At 35.8% G+C, this 20000-nt stretch overlaps 1 protein-coding gene across 3 annotated transcripts in view; it reads left to right on the top strand.

Moving 5' to 3' along the window:
• Positions 1–2795: 2795 nt before the first annotated feature.
• Positions 2796–20000, top strand: part of LOC103994780 (sodium/hydrogen exchanger 8) — a 22750-nt gene continuing 5545 nt past the window's right edge. For all 3 annotated transcript variants that reach the window (XM_065121492.1, XM_018830545.2, XM_009415218.3), the window contains exons 1-15: positions 2796–3225; positions 4357–4407; positions 4493–4584; positions 5461–5538; positions 5699–5856; positions 9506–9607; positions 9682–9799; positions 14209–14261; positions 14342–14407; positions 14781–14825; positions 15953–16008; positions 16437–16621; positions 18392–18445; positions 18524–18631; positions 19442–19673. In XM_065121492.1, coding sequence (XP_064977564.1) covers positions 3030–3225; positions 4357–4407; positions 4493–4584; positions 5461–5538; positions 5699–5856; positions 9506–9607; positions 9682–9799; positions 14209–14261; positions 14342–14407; positions 14781–14825; positions 15953–16008; positions 16437–16621; positions 18392–18445; positions 18524–18631; positions 19442–19673 — 1594 coding nt within the window. In that variant the 5' untranslated portion in view covers positions 2796–3029. The remainder of the gene's footprint in view (positions 3226–4356; positions 4408–4492; positions 4585–5460; positions 5539–5698; positions 5857–9505; positions 9608–9681; positions 9800–14208; positions 14262–14341; positions 14408–14780; positions 14826–15952; positions 16009–16436; positions 16622–18391; positions 18446–18523; positions 18632–19441; positions 19674–20000) is intronic.

Here is a 20000-nt window from a genome sequence, read left to right as displayed (position 1 = left end):
ATTATTTTTATACGGTGAAACCATCTGCAAAAGCAATTTGGAATGCTTTGGAATTCAAGGTATCATGCCGAGGAAGAAGGTACAAAGAAATTTTTAATTTTTAAATATTTTGATTACAATTTTATGGATGACAAGCCAATCTATGAGTTGCAGGTCATTGTTAATCAATTGAAGGCTGAAAAAATTGAACTTCCTGAACCTTTTCAAGTAGAGGCTGTAATAGTCAAGTTGCCTTCATCTTGGAAAGGATATAGGAAGAAGATTTTGCATGACTCCAAGAATATCACTTTGGAGCAAATTCAAAAACATCTTCGAATCGAGGATGAGAGACAATAGTGAGAACTCTTTTGGTAATATAAAAGCAAATGTTGTGAATCAGCCTAAGAATTCCAACAAAGGCAAATAAAATAAGGAGAATTATTTTGGCCCCAAAAGAGATCAAAGAAAATTTAAGAAGCCAAAGAGTGGAGGCTATTTTGTTTATGGAAAACCTGATCATTTTGCTAGGGATTACATATTTAAAAAGGGTCAGAAATCGGAAATCAACTCCGTTGAGGGAGATGATAATATAATCGCTACGGTGAGCGAAGTGAATGCTATATTTGGCAAGGTTTCTGGTTGGTGGTATGATACTTGTGTTACCATCCATGTTTGCTATGATAAAACACTCTTCAAGACTTACAAAGAAGTCACAAAAAGGCAAGAGATTCAAATGGGAAATGAAGTTCGTTCTAAGGTGATTGGCAAGAGAAATGTGGAACTCACTTTCACTTTGGGTAAGAAAGTCACTCTTACTAATATTCTTCGTGTACCAGATATGAGTAGAAATTTAGTGAGTGGGAATCTCTTTGGTAAACCTGGAATTAAATCTGTATTTGAATCCGGGAAGTTAATTTTATCCCGTAATGGAATTTTTATTGGAAAAGGTTGTTCTACTAAGGGAATTGTCAAATTATCTATTATTGACAATGATTCTAAATTTAATAAAGATATTACTTCTATTTATATTGTTGATTCTTATTCATTATGGCATGATAGATTAGCACAGATTGGAACTAGCACCATTAGAAGAATGGTTAAGTGTGGCTTAATCAATTATGATGATCTTAATAAATGTGAAATTTGTATTAAATCAAAGATGATGAAGAAACACTTCAAAAGTGTTGAAAGATATACTAATTTGTTAGATTTAATACGTTATGATATATGTGAATTAAATGATATATTAATAAGAGGAGGTAATAGATATATTATTACTTTTATAGATGATAGGTCTAGATTTGCATATGTGTACTTATTGAAATATAAAAATGATGCTTTTAATGCTTTTAAGGCATATAAAGCGGAAGTTGAAAATCAATTAGGGAAGAAAATTAAAGTTTTAAGAAGTGATAAAGGAGAATAATACTTTCCTAATGAATTTAACTTGTTTTGTAAACAACATAGTATAATTCATGAATGTTTAGCACCTAGAACGCCTGAGCAAAATGGATTAGCAAAAAGAAAGAATATAACTTATCTAGAGATGATTAATGCTATGTTATTGCATGCTAAATTATCTTATAATTTGTGGGGAGAAGTTTTATTGGTTGCATGTCATATTTTTAAAAGAATAAGATTTTTTGTTATTTTAAAATGTGGGGGTGTCTTGCATATTGTAAGAATAATGATCCTCAAAAGATAAAGTTGGGACTTAGAGGAATTAAATGTGCATTTATAGGCTATACCTTAAATAGCAAAGCTTATAGACATCTTAATTTGAAGTCTAATATCATAATAGAATCTCCAGATGTTGAGTTCTTTGAACATTTAATAACTTTAAGTAATAATGTTCATCCTCCGACTAGTGAAGAGTCACTAGTTATTTTGTAGTTATTTTGATAGTTATTTTTTAAAGATTGTGTCTTTTGAAAAAAATATCTATAAATAGGTATTTGAGGGTAAATAATGAATATATCTCTTTCATACTCTTCATCTTTACTTTCCAAGTGATTGAATTAGATATTCTCTAATTTCTCTTTGTAGATTTTTTATTGTTTGCTCAATACAGATCTTCTAAAGACTTGTCATATACACTAAAACTATTTGCATCAAACCCATAGCAATCTTATTGAGAAGATGATACAAATATCATTTTTAGAAAAATATTTATACATGTTTCAAGCATAAATATATTTTCTATAGTATTTTTGATCTTGTGTTTATTATTTATTTCCATAGTATTTTTATCCTCTTCTTTATCGTATTTTTTCCAATCGATCTAACGGGATAATTATTATGATCCAATGCCTATGAGGAATTATGCATATTATTTTGAAACACGATCTGATTAGGTGAGAAATTAATAATAATATACCCATCGAATTCTAAGTCAATCTTAATACTATCATACTTTAGATGTATGATTAAGTCGAGATATTACTTTTTTTTTTTCGTCAAAGAGCTGTTGGTCGATTGCGATTTAATATTCATATATATATATATTTATTTATTTATTTATAAAGCAGAAAAAAAAACCACAATAATGGCAGATATGTACGTGTCACGTTGCCGTCGTGATATAAAATCTCAGTTCAGCCTCGTGAGTACAGAGTCCACGTGTGTCAGCGGCACATGAGATGTCAACGACACCAATAAAACCGGATTTATATAATTATTTAATCCCCATTTGTCTTTAAAAATCACAATAATTGGTCACGGGAGAAGGGTTTAATTATCGCAATTATTGATCTAAAAAATGTGTTATTTAATGTAGTAAGTAGCTGCCAAATATATATCCCTCGGACCATATGAATGGCAGCACCGAGAGTAGCATAGTAACTGGTTTTCGTTTGCTTGTCCTCCCGCCGGGCATACTAGCCGGCGAGGCCGCTACTTCTCGAACCTTCGCCTCTATAAATAGAGCCGGCTTCAGGTAGAGTGCGAGGTCGTCGGTTCTTTGTGGTTTCTCGCTCCGTTCTTGAGCGACCGCTCGGCGTCTCCCTGAGAGGGAGATCTGGGCGCGTCCCCCCGGTAGGGGTGGTGGTACAATGGCGGCGTCGGCGGAAGTGCCTGCCCCTTACGACGCCGGCAAGGCGAAGGGCGAGGGTCCATCTCCGGATGACGCAGTGATCTTCGTCGGGATTTCCCTCCTGCTTGGGATCGGTTCCAGGCACCTGCTGAGGGGCACCCGGGTTCCCTACACCGTCGCGCTGCTCATCCTCGGCATCGGTCTTGGATCGATCGGTACGTGTCTGTTGGCCCGATTTTTCTGTTGCGAGATGAAGTTCTTGTGGATTTTGTTGGTGGACAATGCGTTCTTTTCTTGGATCGATGGTTCTCACTCCATTTCTCTGTTGCTGGATGAAGTTTTTGAGGATTTTGTTGATGGACACTGCGTGTGCGTGTTTTCTTGAATCGATGGTTCTCACTTCATTTTTTGTCGCTTGATGAAGTTCTTGAGGGATTATGGATGGACAATGGGTGTTTTCTTGAATCGCTGGTTCTCACTCCTTTTTTTGGTCGCTAGATAAAGTTCTTGAGCGTTTGTGGATGGACAATGCTTGTTTTCTTGAATCGGTGATCGTCACCTTGTTTTTCTGTCCAAGTTCTTGAGGGTTTATGGATGGACAATGCGTGTTTTCTTGAATCGGCGGTTCTCACCTCATTTTTCTGTCGCTAGAGCACGCGTGTTATGTTGAGTCGGTGGTTCTCACTTCGACTTGATCACAAGATTTCTTATATAACTATTTCGGCGAGCTATTGGGGTTGGATCCAAACAATTAATTTAGCTGGTTATTCAGTAGCACAAGCCCAGGCTTGTTCTGGTGTTGGAGTTCCCAAGTTTTCATGATAGATTCTGCCCACACTTGAGGCCCGTGCCTCGTGTTCAGAGAACTCAACATGCCAGAGGAATTCTAGTATGGAGTTGCAAACCTCGTCTTGTGTGAACAATAAATGGATGTGTCACGTACCATAATTTTTAGTGCATCCTGTGTGTTCCTTGTGTATCATAGGTTCCCAGATTCCGCAGTGTTCCTTAGCATGTACTCTGAAACCTTGTTCCAAGTGTCAGTGTAAACTTCACTGCTATTAGGACACAATTCATTTGCTTCTAGTGATATTGATGTTATGCTTTGCTTTTTATTCTGCAGTAAATTGAATAAACCATTAGAACTTGAGACTATAAAATTGAATTATTGAACCGAACCAATTACAAGAGTTTGGTCTTCTCCTATACTGGTGTAGCTTGTTAGCTTTCTTCAGGTTGCTATTCTTGTGGGTGTCATACTGCTGATTGGCCATGTTACAATTTGCTGATATGATCGCCATCTTCCGTGGTATTTAATTCTTATCCTTTTTTTACTCTGGATCCAGAATATGGAACGAGCGGTGGATTAGGAAAATTAGGAGCTGGCATTCGTCTTTGTAAGTATTGATTTGAATTGTGGCCAATGTCAACACGATAAATCTAGCTATCAATCTTGATGAAATGACTTGTGTTGTCATCCAGGGGCAAACATAAATCCCAATCTTCTGCTATCTGTTTTCCTTCCTGCTCTTCTTTTTGAGAGTTCCTTTTCTTTGGAAGTGCACCAAATAAAGGTATTCTTCTATCATATACTGGTGCAGATGTTCAACAGTCATTTCTTCCATTTTCATCTAGTAATTTTATTGCATTTGAGAGTTACTACGCCAATCTTAATCATTTTATATTATGCTGAGTTTTTTATCTGCTCACCCAGTAGATTTTAATGCAATCACAATCTGCATCAGTAGGTTAGTCATGACATGAAGTTCCATATTCTTCTGTTGTTTGGAGGCTGCAACAATTTACATGTTTTTTCCTAACTGGAGAGGTATGATGAAATCACAAAGCAAACACATTATTTTTTTGAATGGAGCTCCTATATTTTAGTGACGATGGAATATTGTGAAATTATTATTTTTTTATGAATTATAATTTGAACTTGTAAGTAGATGACATATAAGATACCATTGCATCATCCCTCTCATTTACATCAACTAATTCTTTTACTGAAGGAAAGGAACATTGATGAACATTGACTAGCTTCTGTCATGACTTTTACAAAAAAGTTGAAAACATATAACTCTCACTAATCATATTGAAATTAAATAACCTTGGCTGTGTCATTGTTATGACAAAGGGCAAGTGCAGTTCAATTTGCTTGTATGAAAGAAGGAACTCATAATTTGACTGAGCTGTCTTGCAAAACCTAATATGCACTTTTAAACCTCAACTTAATTCCTGTTGGCTATTTTTTTCTTTCATCTTCGTGAAGGATAGTAAACAATGATATTTCTGTTGCTATTGGTGAAGGATTGCTAACTTAGAAGGTTGGGTCTTGGGTATTGGGTTTCTAATATATGGTTATTTTAATATGTGGAGAACTGTGTTAGCAGTTGAAAAGAAATGATGTGGTTATTACTGACATCAACGTGAAATTGTTGTTGATGCAGAGATGCATGGTGCAAATGCTATTACTTGCTGGGCCCGGTGTGGTTATATCGACCTTTTTCCTTGGAGTTGCTGTGAAGGTGTGTTATCATGGCCTCATAAAATTTATTTTATTTATTTTTTAAAGGTAATTTTCTCCTGCCTTTATTAACAAAATAAGATGAACTCTCTTTAGAAAGTTACCCTTGAGTTAAAGAAAATAATAAGTCAGTCAATCATCCTATGATAACTGTGCTGCAGATTACTTTTCCCTATGGTTGGGATTGGAAGACTTCATTGCTGCTGGGGGGGCTACTTAGTGCCACAGATCCTGTTGCTGTTGTGGCTTTACTGAAAGAACTTGGAGCAAGTAAAAAGATGAATACAATAATTGAAGGAGAATCCCTGATGAATGATGGGTATGAGCTTTTAATATGTCATCTATTTTCACCAACTTCTAAAGATTTGTGTTTCCATTCCACAGTTGGCGTTCCTTCGATTTTGGCTGCATTCTGAATCTGAAAAGCAGGGTAGAATTTTTTTTTTTTTTTTTTAAGTGGGTGCAACAACAAGAAGGCTTAGCGCTAAACATGTCAGCCTTCTGCAGCAGTTCTTATCAAATCTGAAACTCACTCTAGACAATAAGAATCAAGAGAAGTCATATGCTCTAATTAGATAAAGAGGCGAAGATTCATGACTTACCAATGTTTGACCATCTTAGAGTTCACATAAAGCAACAAAAGTTGCATTGCAGCTTCAGCTAATTTGTTCCATTGATTACTATGGTGTTTTGTAATTTAGTCTCCATCAGCAGGTAGTGATCGGATTTCTTTACTGCTATGCGTTAGTATATATTTATTGTCTAAATGTCTTTGAAAAGATAATGCACATGGAGCACATGTTCATAAAACTTTGGAGGATTTGGCCATCTGATTGGCCTTCTATAACTGATTTTTCACCGCAGGCAAACATATTAGTTAAAAAGTTAGGGCCACTTCATGATTTTCTTTTTTTATGCCGACATAAATCAATAGATGCAATTGTCATTGAGCTAAGAGGATTACTTGTCATGGACAGGAACCTATTCCCTTTTATGTTTAATTTTTTTTATAGTAATCTTCTACAATTATGATTTGAGAAAAATTGACAAAAAACAAGTCGAAAACACTTAGATGTATAAAAAGGCTCCTTCATCTTTACTGAAAGTTGTAAGTCATTTATGAACAGGGTGATTTGTATAAAAATCCTAATTAGATGGTTTTAAGGATTAAATCACTACAAGGATTATTTGCAAGCAGGACTTGATTATGACTACTGAATCGCATACCTGTTTGCTGGTTGGCTAGTTACAAACACTGGTACCATCAATCGTGGCATGACTTTTGTCTGACTCTTTTGTACTTCGTTCTTTTTCCCTGTCTTGGTCTTGAACAACTCTGGGAACTTGGGAAATACTAGTTTAAATGCTTTAAGTTGTTAACTGGCAGATTGAGTTAATTTCTTCAATTGGCTTGAGTTATAGATACCCATTTCACCCATTTATGGTATTAGGTTATGCTGCTAAAAATCAGACAGCCTGAGACCCAGTCCAGAATTGGAGCAGCACGTACCTCTTGGTATCGATGGTATACCATGGTAAAGCCATTCATCACAAGAAGCATAATGTCTGTGAATGTAAACTTACAAGAATAAAAGCTAGGAGAACCTTTTTTATTGTGGTGCTGACTGGATAATAATCCAGAAACTATGGAGCCATAGTTGAAGAATGAGATGAATAAGATCACTTGGGAGTAAGAAAGGTCAAAAATTAGAAGGCAGCAATCATGGAGTCACTTCTATACTAGAATCTGAAAGTCTCAATATTTTTTTGAGACCTAAACGAGCAATATTGTCGGAGAGATGGAAAATGATATGATCATTTGACAAACTGAGTCTTCAAAGTCATTCTTTTCTGTTGCATAATTCCTTTTAGGATTTTGTGTCATCCTGATGGGATAGCCTATCAACTTTATTTGGTCTTTATAAGTATATCCTAGTCTTGTCAAAATGCTTAAATTGAAGTTAATAGTAGCACATCCATTAGACCCTTGTAAGTTTATCTTAGTCTTGCCCACTTCTAATGTGGGAATAATCAGGATATTACATTTTATGATGATTATCACAAATCCTAGGATTGCACAATTCTATTCAGGACTTTGTGATGATTGACTGAAATCCTAGGATTAGAGGTGCTGCCCATATTTCATGTAATAAAGCAAAACAGTGTAGAAGCATATGATATCTCTTAAGTTTTGGTTGAATGCATTTTTCTTAGGACTTGGTGAATCTTAATGCAAACAAAAGCCTACACATTGCATGCAAACTGTTGATAATGCATTTGGAAACTGCAAGGCCAAGGCAAGTGATCTGCTTGCACAATGTCTAAAAATAGAAACATAAGTTGCTGAATGGTAGTGTTACATAGTTGAACAAAAAAAAAGAACACCTTAGAGTGATATCAAGATCTGTTAGGGACAAAGTAAATGGAGCACAGTTAGTATCAAAACACAATGCAATTGTTGGTATAGCACAGAAGTAAGCTATATCATTAATCAAGAATGGAGCACAGTTAGTAGCTTTGGTTAAATGATCCAGAATGATGAACATGGTGACTGTGTCTAATTGGTTTTGTTTGATTGCATATCATAAGATTTCTGAGATATCCTAAATTAAGCAATGGACATATACTATGCATGGAAATTGTTAATACTGTTTCCAAAACCTGAAAGCTACATAATTGGTTTTCTGTGCATGGTGGCTAAAAACTTTAACTTTTCACCGGTAGCATGACATAGTTAAAAAACAAAAAAAAAAGGCCATGTTACAGAAGATCAAGTTTGGACGGAGACGATGTAATTGATCAAGAATAAACTGTATTTGGCCTGAAAGTTACATCATTGAATTTTCGTGCATGGTGGCTAAAAACGTAACTTTTCACTGGTAGCATTACATACTTAAATAAAAAAAAAAAAAAAAAACAAAACAAAACAAAAGCCACCTTATAGAAGATCAAGTTTGGATGGAGACAATTGAATTGATCAAGGGTAAACTATATTTTGGTAGAATTGGGTAAGCACCCAGAATGTAGTCTTAAATATGTTTCTAGCTCCCCAAAACCCCAAATAATGCCTAATATAGAACTGCAATACAAATTATAGTTACCACATTTGATCTAGAAATAAGGACCTGCAAACTGATTTGAGAATAATCATACTTTTGAGTCCTGAAATGTCATAAAGGTGTACCCACTGTATGAGTCTCCCGCCAATGCGGGGTCTGGGAGACGGTCAATGGCGGCAACCTTACCTTTAAATGTCATATTGGTTATAATTATCTTGGATTCTGCTAATACAAGATATAGATTTGGCCCAGCCTAAAATAGTTAGACAGCAAGGATGGCCATACCATCCAAGTGTCATCATGATGTCTTTTACAAATTACAATATTGAAGATGTGATGATATAGGCAAGAATTTTAACTGGCTTCTACTAGTCAACTTCTATTGTGCTGTGCTACTTGATACATGACTAGCTACTGAAGGATTCAACCATGAAACTAAACACAAGGAGTCCCTATCGAACTCGGATTATGATCCCCTTCAGATGCCAGGCCCCCATGCTACCTGAGGGTTGTCAATGAATACACCTGACCCATTTCGGATTGAGATCTAATCCAGTTAAGAGTGGATATGATCATATTTCTAGTCTGATGACTGAACAGTGACCTGATCTGCTGTTCTGCTTCATAGTCAAATTTGATTTAACCCCCTTCCTGTTCTACTTAAAGCCCTAACATTATGGTATGGTATTGGCCATGAAACAAAACCCTTGGTTGGAACGTTTGATTTTGCTCCATGGAACAAGTTGGAGCTCATCAATTGTTTTTGAGTACTCAAATGAATGACAAAGTTGATTGCACTAAAATATGTAAACAGAACTTGTTTCTCCAATTAATAATATGTTATCTAGACATGCATTTGTACAATTATGAGAATTTTATTGGGTATTGAACTTTCTCTTCTTTTTCCAGGACTGCAATTGTTGTATTTCAGCTGTTCTACCAAATGGTCCTAGGTCGGAGCTTCAACGTAGGAGATATAATAAAATTTCTGTCACAAGTTGCACTTGGAGCGTAAGTATACATATTTGTTGCGCATAATTAGGCTAACAAATGCAATCTGGTCAATGTGGATCTATATTTTGCAGTGCAGCTATGGGCATAGCTTTCGGAATAGTATCTGTATTATGGTTGGGCTTCATTTTCAATGACACAGTTATAGAGATCACATTGACTCTAGCTGTGAGCTATATTGCTTTCTTCACAGTAAGTTTGCACATCTCTATGATGTTTCTATCAGATTTTCTGTCTTTCTTAATAGTTCTTTTTCTCATGTTTCATATGTCACTCTTCAAGTGTGTGACATTTATTCAGTATGTCTTAAATTGTGTTGAGGAATTGGTTATGCATATTGGTAGGATTTTTCTTAGACTAAATCCAATTTAGTTTTGAGCATCTTCCATCACCATATGTATAAGTTGAACTTAGCTAGATTACATATGCAGAAACTTAGTGTAGATCACCCATGAGGTCCTAGATTAACATCTAAGCTGATGATTCAGGTCATTCATACTGATGTGTTCAATATGCTGAAAACTCTGTTGAGTATGCATTGCATCATCTAAAGAAGTAACTTTATGATGCAATATTATGATTTCTTTCGCTCAAGAATATCAAGTAGTTGACATGTGGTTGATATATGTTTTAAGAGACTCAGATTAACTAATATACACGCAGATGCTTGTGTATTTTTTTGTGTGCTTTTTTGTAGTTCTAGGATGCTTGGCATGATTGAAGATTGTAGTAGCTATAAGCCTGTGACATGCATGGCAAACAAGAGACAAAAACAATTGAAATAATTAGAAAATAAATTTGTTGAGGAACAAGGTTCGTAATACTGTACCGTACCGGTATTTCGATCTGGGCTCAGTACCGGTACGGTATGGTGTACCGAGCACTGTAGCAGTGCAGTGTACAGTACTACAGTCCATCAGTATACTGCACACTGCACTGTACTGCAATAGTACACTGTACTGCTACAGTGCGGACCGGTACCGGGCGGTCCGCGTACCACTGGCCTGTCGGACCGGTACGTACCGCCCATACCGGGTGGTACGATTCGGTACGGCAGACACTGTTAAGGAATAATAAAATGTTCTGATAATAGAAGAAGCAATAGAAAAATTAGTTTTGTATATATTGGACAAATCAATAATGTAGTTAAGCACATGTTCATAGTATCAGCCAATTCCAGTATAATATGCCTTGTCCATAACGGTAACAAGACTGATTTGATTCAGGTTGATATCTTGGCCTGATATTTAGACATTGGTCATAGTGATATTTAGACTAAACCAAACTCAATCAGAGTTGACCAATTTTGGCCAATGTTGGTTATTTCATAGCCTTGAAAGAAGAAAGAGAAGAACAATGAAAGGAAAGAAGAAACAAAACCTATGGCTATGACTATGAAATGGAGGAGATATTGTTATTTATGTGTTTATTGACACAACTATTGCTGCGAGACTAAAGCCATTATTTTTGCTGTTTGCCATAATAGTTGCAATATTTGTTGTCCATCGGTGACAAAACCTGATCCATATGGGGGAAGGACTCGGCAACGTTGAACCTTCCTCTGAGTCAATTTTACATCTTTGTGGAGAAGTTGCATCTTTTGCAGAAAACATAATTTCAAAAGGGGAAATCGATATACTTTGCTTTGAAAATTGAAGTACCTAAACAAGGAAAACTAATTTGAAAGACTTCACAAGCGTCAAATGCTCGGACTTCTTTTGCACAAACACAGGCTGAAGAAGTCACAGCTTGCTGCCGGCTTCTCTCCCTTTTTCTCATCCTTTCTCTCGGTAGAGTTCTGCCCTAGATTGGCTGGAACATGCAGCAAAGGCTGCTGTTTTGAAGAATAAGATGAAGAAGATGATTGCTGCTTTGAGGCCCTATACTGGCTAGAGGAAGAAGTTGCAGTGGCCTGTTACTTGAAGCTTGCTGCTGAATTGTGGAAGAAGGCTGTGTCTTCTTGGATCTCCTGTTGTCTCTCTCTATTGCAGGTGGCTGCTGCAGGCAGAAGGAAGAAGGAAAAAGAGCTAATCCTGTTTAAGGATGAAGCTGCTGCTCTCGGCTCGATCTCTCTCTCTCTCTCTCTCTCTCTCTCTCTCTCTCTCTCTCTCTTGTGGCTGGAATAAGAGAAAGGCTAGGGCCGGCTGGAATATGCAGGAGGCTGCTGAATTGATGCTTGAAGAGGCTACCACACCTTGCTTTTCAAAGCCTTGAGGGGTAGAGTCCTAACTAGGTTAGGAGTCTCCCCTTGGCTAGGGCTGGCACCCTTTAATCCCTACTTTAATTGGGTCGCAAGCTGCCCCCTAATCCCGGTAGGACTTGAATTTGGTTCTCTGAACTGGCCACCACTTTGGTCCTAATCCAAGTCCAACTCAGATTGAGTCTTGCTTTAGCTTGAAGCTGGTCGAACCCAGATTTTGGGCTTGGGGTTGAGCTTGAGTTAGGTTTGTCTAGATTTGGATTGAATCAGAATTCAAGTTAAAGTCCGGTTGAGCTAAATTGGGGTTCTGCTCGAACTCAAGTTGTGCTGAACTTGAGTGAGACTTGAGCTGCGTAGGATCTGGTCTTTCAGCTCGGATTCAGGCTTGGATTGGGTTTGGCCAGATTGGGATCGATTTGGAGTTCAACTTGAACTCCAGCTGAGCCGAATTGGAGTTCGACTCGAACTCGCTCTGATTGTCCCTGATCAAATCTGAGAGGAGAGGATATTGGGGGAGCCGGGGATGGAAGGGGAGGACAAAGAATAACTGTTAACTTCCTAATGAAATAGATATGTCATAATAGAGGAGAGAAATGCAATGAGATTCATAATTAACCTCAGATTTTGTTGTTGTTCTCTTTGAGTCAAGTTTTTCTTTATTAATATTTGTATCACCTAACTTTTTGCCAACATGGTGATTAGAGAATCCCTAGAGTTACAATTTTGTCCATTTCCATTCTCAGAACTCCCAAGTAAGTTTTGGGTCTTTTGGGTCTATATATATTTTGTTAAATTATTCTTTCGACCAATTTTGATCCCACTGATCTGATCTAATTAGTGCTGCCAATTCTAGTCATATTATCCCTAGCTAATTTTAATAAATATTACGAATCTTGCAAGCCATAGTTTAGAAATGTTGGGAGATGACATAATTACAGAAAGGACAAAGTTAGATGACTCATTGAAAGCAGTCTGAGAATGCAACTTGCAATTTATTCAATCAGTTGAACCCTAGTTGCTCTTGTTATGAAATAAAACTCCATAACCATGAATGCAAGGAACATGACTAACATGAATGACAAAACTATTTTGGAAAAGAGAGCCCTATGCGAATGGCAGTAGATGAATAGTTTGCAGAACGGAATTCTAAGAAACAGGTAAACAGAGCAAATAAATATTGATTTCATTCATTTCTAGTAACTGAAGTGATACTTGATTTATTGACATTGTCATAAGACATTGTTTCTTTTGATGACACAAAGCAAGGTGATTCAGACTTTCACATGTATTTTTCTTTGGTTTGTGATGAATCATGGGGGATTTCTTGGGAAAGAATACATTATTGAAAAATATATCGAATTTTATTTGACGTTCTATGAACTGTAGGAACTTTTGATGCTATCCACAAGTTTGTACTACCGAGGTCATTAATTTCAAACAATGATTGGTAAGTTTCAAGTGTGGAGTATCCATCTCTTGATTCTTAATTATGGATTTTACCTCATCCCAATTTTGATAAATTTGCATTTTTGCTAACCGAAGCTTCACCTCTGAGTTTTCAAGTGTTGGTTAACATCCAGCACACTTATATATTCAGACCCTTCAGGGTTTTAGTATATAGTGAAACATGTCACTATATTATGGTAGTTTTCACTCTATGATACTGCTAACGTAATCATATATGAGATTATGAGTCCGTACAATTGCGTAACAAGAGCCCACTATTGTGCATTTATGATATGGGGAGTGCAAACTGTGTTTCATTGACACCAGAAGTTTCTTTATGATTCTGCCAAGGCAAGTTGCAATATTTACACATCTGCTTAACACCACTAATCTAATGTTCATTTACCAAGAAGGTTGTTTACAGTATATTCTTGTATACAGATTACAGTATATTGCTAGGGTTTGTCTTTTTGGGTATTGGACCCATTTCAGCAATCTGCTGGAATGGTATGTACCAGTTTGTACTGGTGTACTGACACATGGTACGTTGGTGCATACCAATGTTTTGTCGAGGAAGAAAAAGAGAGTGAAGAGGAATGGATGGTGGAGGAACAGAGGAGAAAGAAGGAAAAAGGAAGAAGGAAGAAGAAAGTAGAGGAGGTGAAGAAGTGCAGCAGCAACATCACAGCGGCGAAGAGGCAATGGCGAGGGCTGTGGCATCGTATGCGAGAAGAGGGCTAGCGAACATGAGCCCTAATGGACTAGGGCCCATCGCTTTTCTACTTTTTTACTGGTTTAATCGAACCACCTGAAACGGGGGTGGTCTGCTTATTGGTCCATGCCCAGATTAGTATGTGCCGCTTGTACTATACCGTTTCGGGCAGTACAACAATCACTGATATATACTATATTTCTTTCTTTTTGTAATCATCCATGAATATTCTTTTCATACCAGGCTCAAGATGCGGCAGAAGTTTCAGGGGTCCTGACAGTGATGACTCTGGGAATGTAAGTGCACTTTCTCTTGCAATGATGTCTGCACCATTTTAGTTTGTGTGACTTTCTTTGCACTTCACTTGTACGGGCAGGTTTTATGCTGCTTTTGCTAGAACAGCTTTTAAGGGTGATGGTCAGCGAAGTCTGCACCATTTTTGGTATGTAACTTGTCTGCTCAAATGTTTAATCCTGCTGAGGCTATCCATCTCCATATAGCTTCTTTATTTTTCCTTATAGCATTATGCAATACAAAAACTGTCTGCTAAACATGTTATATACACAAATTTTACATTGTTCAATTGGCTAACATGATGTAAGGCTGCACTAAACTCAGGCATCAGAAAATAGTCTGTTAGGTTCACATTTATCTAGCCTACATTATGTATTATCTGTACCTGGTTAAATTTGACTGTTCATGACTTAGCATTACAATAACTTTAAAAGGTTATATAACTACATCATGCCTGAATTTCATGTTAAAAAAGTGTTCTTTTCAGAAACAACCAACGTAAGTTATTTGTATCTTTTCAGGGAAATGGTCGCTTACATCGCCAATACATTGATATTCATCTTAAGGTATTACTAGTTTATCTGTTGTTTCATGTCGGAGATTTCATATGATGTTTTTAACAACTCCGCCATCATCTTCTTAATCTTTTGGCTTTATGTTGTTATGTACTATATCCCTCATGACTTGTATCTACACAATAAATAGAAGAGCTCTGGCAATTCTTTTATTATTTAGTTTCACCTCTACTTATCTTTATTTTACCGTATTATTGATAACTGAATCTCATGACTTTTACCTTCATTTATGTATGGGATATGAATTTTTTAGAATTAGAGAATCCAGTAACAGATATTAGCAGATTGTCTAGAACAGTCCATGATGGAAGGATTTGTAAAGGAGCAAGAAGCCAAGAAGCAAGTTCTTGACACAAAATTGAATTTAGTGTAGCACACACCTACAAGGGCACAAGAGATCTAACTTAGTGAGACACTTTGATTACAAATAAGAAATACATAGTGTAATGAGCTTCATGAAGACTATTATTCCCAAATGTGTGACAAATATGGCAATATTCCCAAATGAGTTTCATTAGCTGAGGGAGATACTTCTCCTGGTAACCCCACTAATTCGGACTTCTTTTTCTATCATCATGGCATTAATTCAAGAAATAATTTATATGATGATAACATTATTTGTGTTATTGGACATAGGAAGAATGTATTGCTTTCTTAATCTCCTTTGGATTATCTTAAGGGAGAGAGATTTAGAAGGACATATTCATATGTATATACTTCAGTTCAGGCATGGATCTCATAAAAAGCTTTTGTTCATTGTTTTTTCTCTATTAGGATGAGAGTTTTTTTTTTTTCAACATTCCTATGATAAACCCTAGTCAACCAATTCTACTAAATTTTTTTCTTACCATAATTATTTCTGTTCTTATTGTCATACTGTCTGTTAGATGTTTCTCTCATCCTTGACATAAGAAACACAATCATGAGATAGACAATATGGTAGTGATATTTTCAAATGCTTGTTTATGTGCTTTTGGATAAATAGTGGCAGTTAAAATTTCATTATAATGCACCATGGCACCCTGTTTATTAAGAAGATTTCTTTTTGTAAAGTGGTAATTTCTTTTATCGACTGTGCACCATGATTAAGCTCTTACTGTTATATTCTTTTGCTTCAGTGGAGTGGTTATTGCTGAAGCTGTACTCAACAATGATAGTCACTTTGAAAGACATGGTATGTCTGTGTAGCTTATGTTTATGATAGATTGTTTATTGAAAATTTATATATGGCTTGTCTTTGCCATGAAAATTCTTTTAGGATCAAATTGATTATAATTCAACAACAGACAGTTTGAACTTCTACCATAGGGAACACTTCAAAAAGTTCTCTGAATTCTTTTGACGAAGTTTCTGGAGATCTTTTCTGCCACTTTATTTAGACGATCTACTTTACACCATGTTAAGGCAAACACTTAGACAAACATGGTGAAGTTCAAGAAAATTTTAGTTTATATAGTTTGCTTTTTTTTCTAGGAAGTGAGTTGTTAAAATGTAAAAGAAAAAATACATATTATTTAGTAAAAGAAAAGTAAATATCTGCGATATTTTCAAAAGACTACTGTCAAATTGGACTTTGGACCCTGAATGTTTCGTTGTGACCAGGGACTTCATGGGGTTATGTCATTTTGCTCTATGCTTATCTTCAAGTCTCGCGGATCGTAGTTGTTGGGTCTTTATTTCCCCTGCTGCAGTACTTTGGGTATGGTCTTACATGGAAAGAGGCAATTATTCTTGTCTGGTCAGGATTACGAGGGACGGTTGCTTTAGCCCTGGCACTCGCTGTTAAAGTAAGTGGTCTTCTCTTTGTGTTCTCCACTTATATTTATTGGATACATGGTTGTCTATCCTCTTAGAAACACAACAATTGACTGCTGATTTTGCTTTTGAAGCTACTAAAAATGAAGTCTGTGTGATCACTTTTCATACATTTGCTATAACCAAAGTTGTGTTACATAAGTTTGGCTTACTTTTCAAACTTATTTTTCTGGATCATAATTTTATCAATCATCATTTGGCAACAAATTGGACATCAAGATGTGTTATGCATAAATCTGCATTCATCTTTTTGAGGATGGACAGGCTCATGTTAGAACGACAAGACGTCTATTTGCATGATTGACATATACTTTCTTGTATATCTGAGGCATAAACTACTTAATAATAAATCGTTGTAGTCTTGTAGGAAACTGCGAGTTACCTTTCGTGGGAAATGTAAGCCATGGGCTTGTAGCCTTTCTTTTGTAGGACTGAGATGGAATGGTTGTCGCGGTCTTAAATAGGATTTCAACAACAGAAGTAGAGTTTACCAGTGGAGATGATAACCTCACAATTGTTTTCTTTTATTTGCATTTGATGTTCCTCAAAGTAGAAATTGCACAGGCACACTGTCTCTAACACTGGGTCTATTTATAATAAGAATTAAGAAGCAATTGATGTTAACAAGTGAAAGTTGACTTGGGGAGGGTTCATATATCTTAAAACAAAAGAATGTTACTAGATTATATAAATATTTTGTCTTTATTATAGGACAACATACTAAAGCCTAGGTGATCATCTAAATTATATTTTGGCTCCATGTTTAAATAAATTTCAAGTTAACAATTGTTTACTTCAGTCAGATCATTACCCTTGACTTGATTTTGGAATTTATTTCATCGGCTTGTTAGAAACCAAGAACATTTCAGGTTTTAGAAATCAAAGTGAGTTTCATTCAACTGAAAGTGAACGATGTAGGATTTATCTTATTTGACCCATCTTTAGATTTAACTAGATTACTAGTTGTGTAACCTTTTCACCATTTTCTTGTGATTGTTGACTTATTTTGTAGGGTTTTTTTGGTGGCTTCTAAGTCCTATTTGCAGTAAAATTATTGTCCAAAAATTCCTCTATTTTGAGGAAAGAAGTTCCATTTTATTTAAATGTTATGTTACTGGTGTGTTAAAATTTTAGATTTAAATCTCAATTTGTTTATGTTTCATGGTTGCCTTGATTCTTGCACCTACACTGTTTATGAATGCCAATCAATTAGAAGGCTGGAAAGCAAGATCTTATTGTCATGTAAACTCAGTCACATCTAGTTTGTTTGCTGTTAAATATTTGTCCTGTACAAGTATCGGTTCAAATTTATTGTTTCATACTTTGTCTTATTGTGGATGAAGAATTTTAAATTAGATCTCCATGCTTTATTTTCTATGGTCTCTATATTTCAACACTTTTCTCCATGGTTCTTGGAAGTGCACATGATGCATCATTTTGTACACACTATGGTTGTTTCAAGTATCATGCTATTTTGTACTTCTCCACAATGACATCATGTCCTGGTATTCACATTGGTACCTGTGATGTTTCCTTGTTTTAGGTTTTTCCTAGAAACAATATCTTTACTTGTATGGTCATGACGAGGCATATCAAGCCTTTCTAGACCTTACATTGGTGGCAGTGTTGTGCCATGAGAGACCCTTTTATAAAATGAAGCAAACTAATATTTGCTAATTTGAAATTGATGATCTTCTGTTTCAAAATTTAACTTAGTTACCTCTGATTTTGGTATTCTTTAGCGTGCCAGTGACAACTTGGATAAATCAATTCTCAAACGAGAATTAGGGACCCTGGTATGTTTTATGTTAAAGCTATCATATTAATTTTCCCAACAGAGAAACCTGAAATATGATGATGCTCGTTTAATGCAGTTTTTATTCTTTACTGGTGGGACTGTTTTCTTGACACTAATTTTGAACGGATCAACTGTTCAGTTCTTCCTGCAGCTGCTGGACATGGATAAACTCTCGACAGAGAAGGTTAGGTTACTTCTGTTAATTTCACTGGTCATAATCATTTATTGTGCAGGACCATGCTTTCTTTAGAACGATATCATGGTTCATATTTCTCTTATTTAACTTTATTGATTTTCATTGTTGATGGTTTTATTTTGGATCTGAAATGGCAAAGGTGTTGGTTGTACATTTATATCTGTTATAATTATTATTTATTAAGAATTAATTGGAATTTCACATATTCAAAACTTGCTCTTTTTTGAATGATCAATAGAGTTTGTCACATAAATTTGGATCTTTAGATGACTAAATTAGAATGAGTGCCATTAGTTAATAATTTTATAATAGTACCTGTAGGACAACTTTGTATTTTCCTTATTCAGTGACTGGTTCACTTAAATTAATTACATAGCATAGCTGTTGTGAAATTAGACTAAGACACTTTTCTTCTCTCTCTCTCTCTCTCTCTCGCTCTCTTTTCACCCTCTTTTCTTTTGAAGCATTTTTCTATTCTTCCTATCCACATTTTGTTGCTTACCACGGCAAGCTATTTGTGTCCATATCAATGGAATGGGTGACTCATTATTTCGATGAATCATTTCTTCGGACAAAAGAAGGTTTTGTAAACACTTCCTCGAAATCTCAATTCCAATGGGCAGCATAAATGTTCCCGGTGACAACGAAGATTTGATAAGACGAAAAGTGGAGAAGAACATTTCTTGTGAAATATAATGTAGCTAAAATTTAGCACTATATAATTTATACTATAATGATTCTAGTTCCTGTATTATCTATAATTTATTTTTTAATTCTTGTAATTTCCTATAATGCCAGATTCGGATATTAAACTATGCAAGGTATGAAATGTTGAACAAGGCCTTGGAGTCTTTTCGTGATCTTGGAGATGATGAAGAACTTGGGCCGGCTGATTGGCCCACCGTAAGGCGATACATCACATGCTTAAGTAACTTGGATGAAGGTCAAATACATCCTCATAATATCAGTGAGGGTGAGTCTTACATGCAGATGATGAACCTGAGAGATGTTCGTGTCCGTTTTCTAAATGGTAAGCTGCTTGTACAACATGAACATTCATGACGATTAACAAAGTTATTTAATGATGATTCAGTTTACTATATAGGTCAGCTTCAAACCTGCATAATAATATGAAAGAAATGTCAAAAATGAAGCATTTCACTTTTTTGATCTATTGTGTTCATGAGTCATGACAATATATGTTTTGGCTTATTTTCTTATCAATAACAACTTAAAGGTTGATCTCTAGCTCTTTTCTGTGGGTCGGGTATCGAATGAATATTAAAGACCTGAGTTTCTGGACGGTTGAATTTTTTTTGTCAGTCATGAAATTTGTTTTCTAAAGAGAATTTTAGAC

This window comes from Musa acuminata, chromosome BXJ2-8 (assembly GCF_036884655.1).
Source record: "Musa acuminata AAA Group cultivar baxijiao chromosome BXJ2-8, Cavendish_Baxijiao_AAA, whole genome shotgun sequence".
Lineage (NCBI taxonomy): Eukaryota > Viridiplantae > Streptophyta > Magnoliopsida > Zingiberales > Musaceae > Musa > Musa acuminata.
This window is presented reverse-complemented; position numbering and strand designations above follow the sequence as displayed.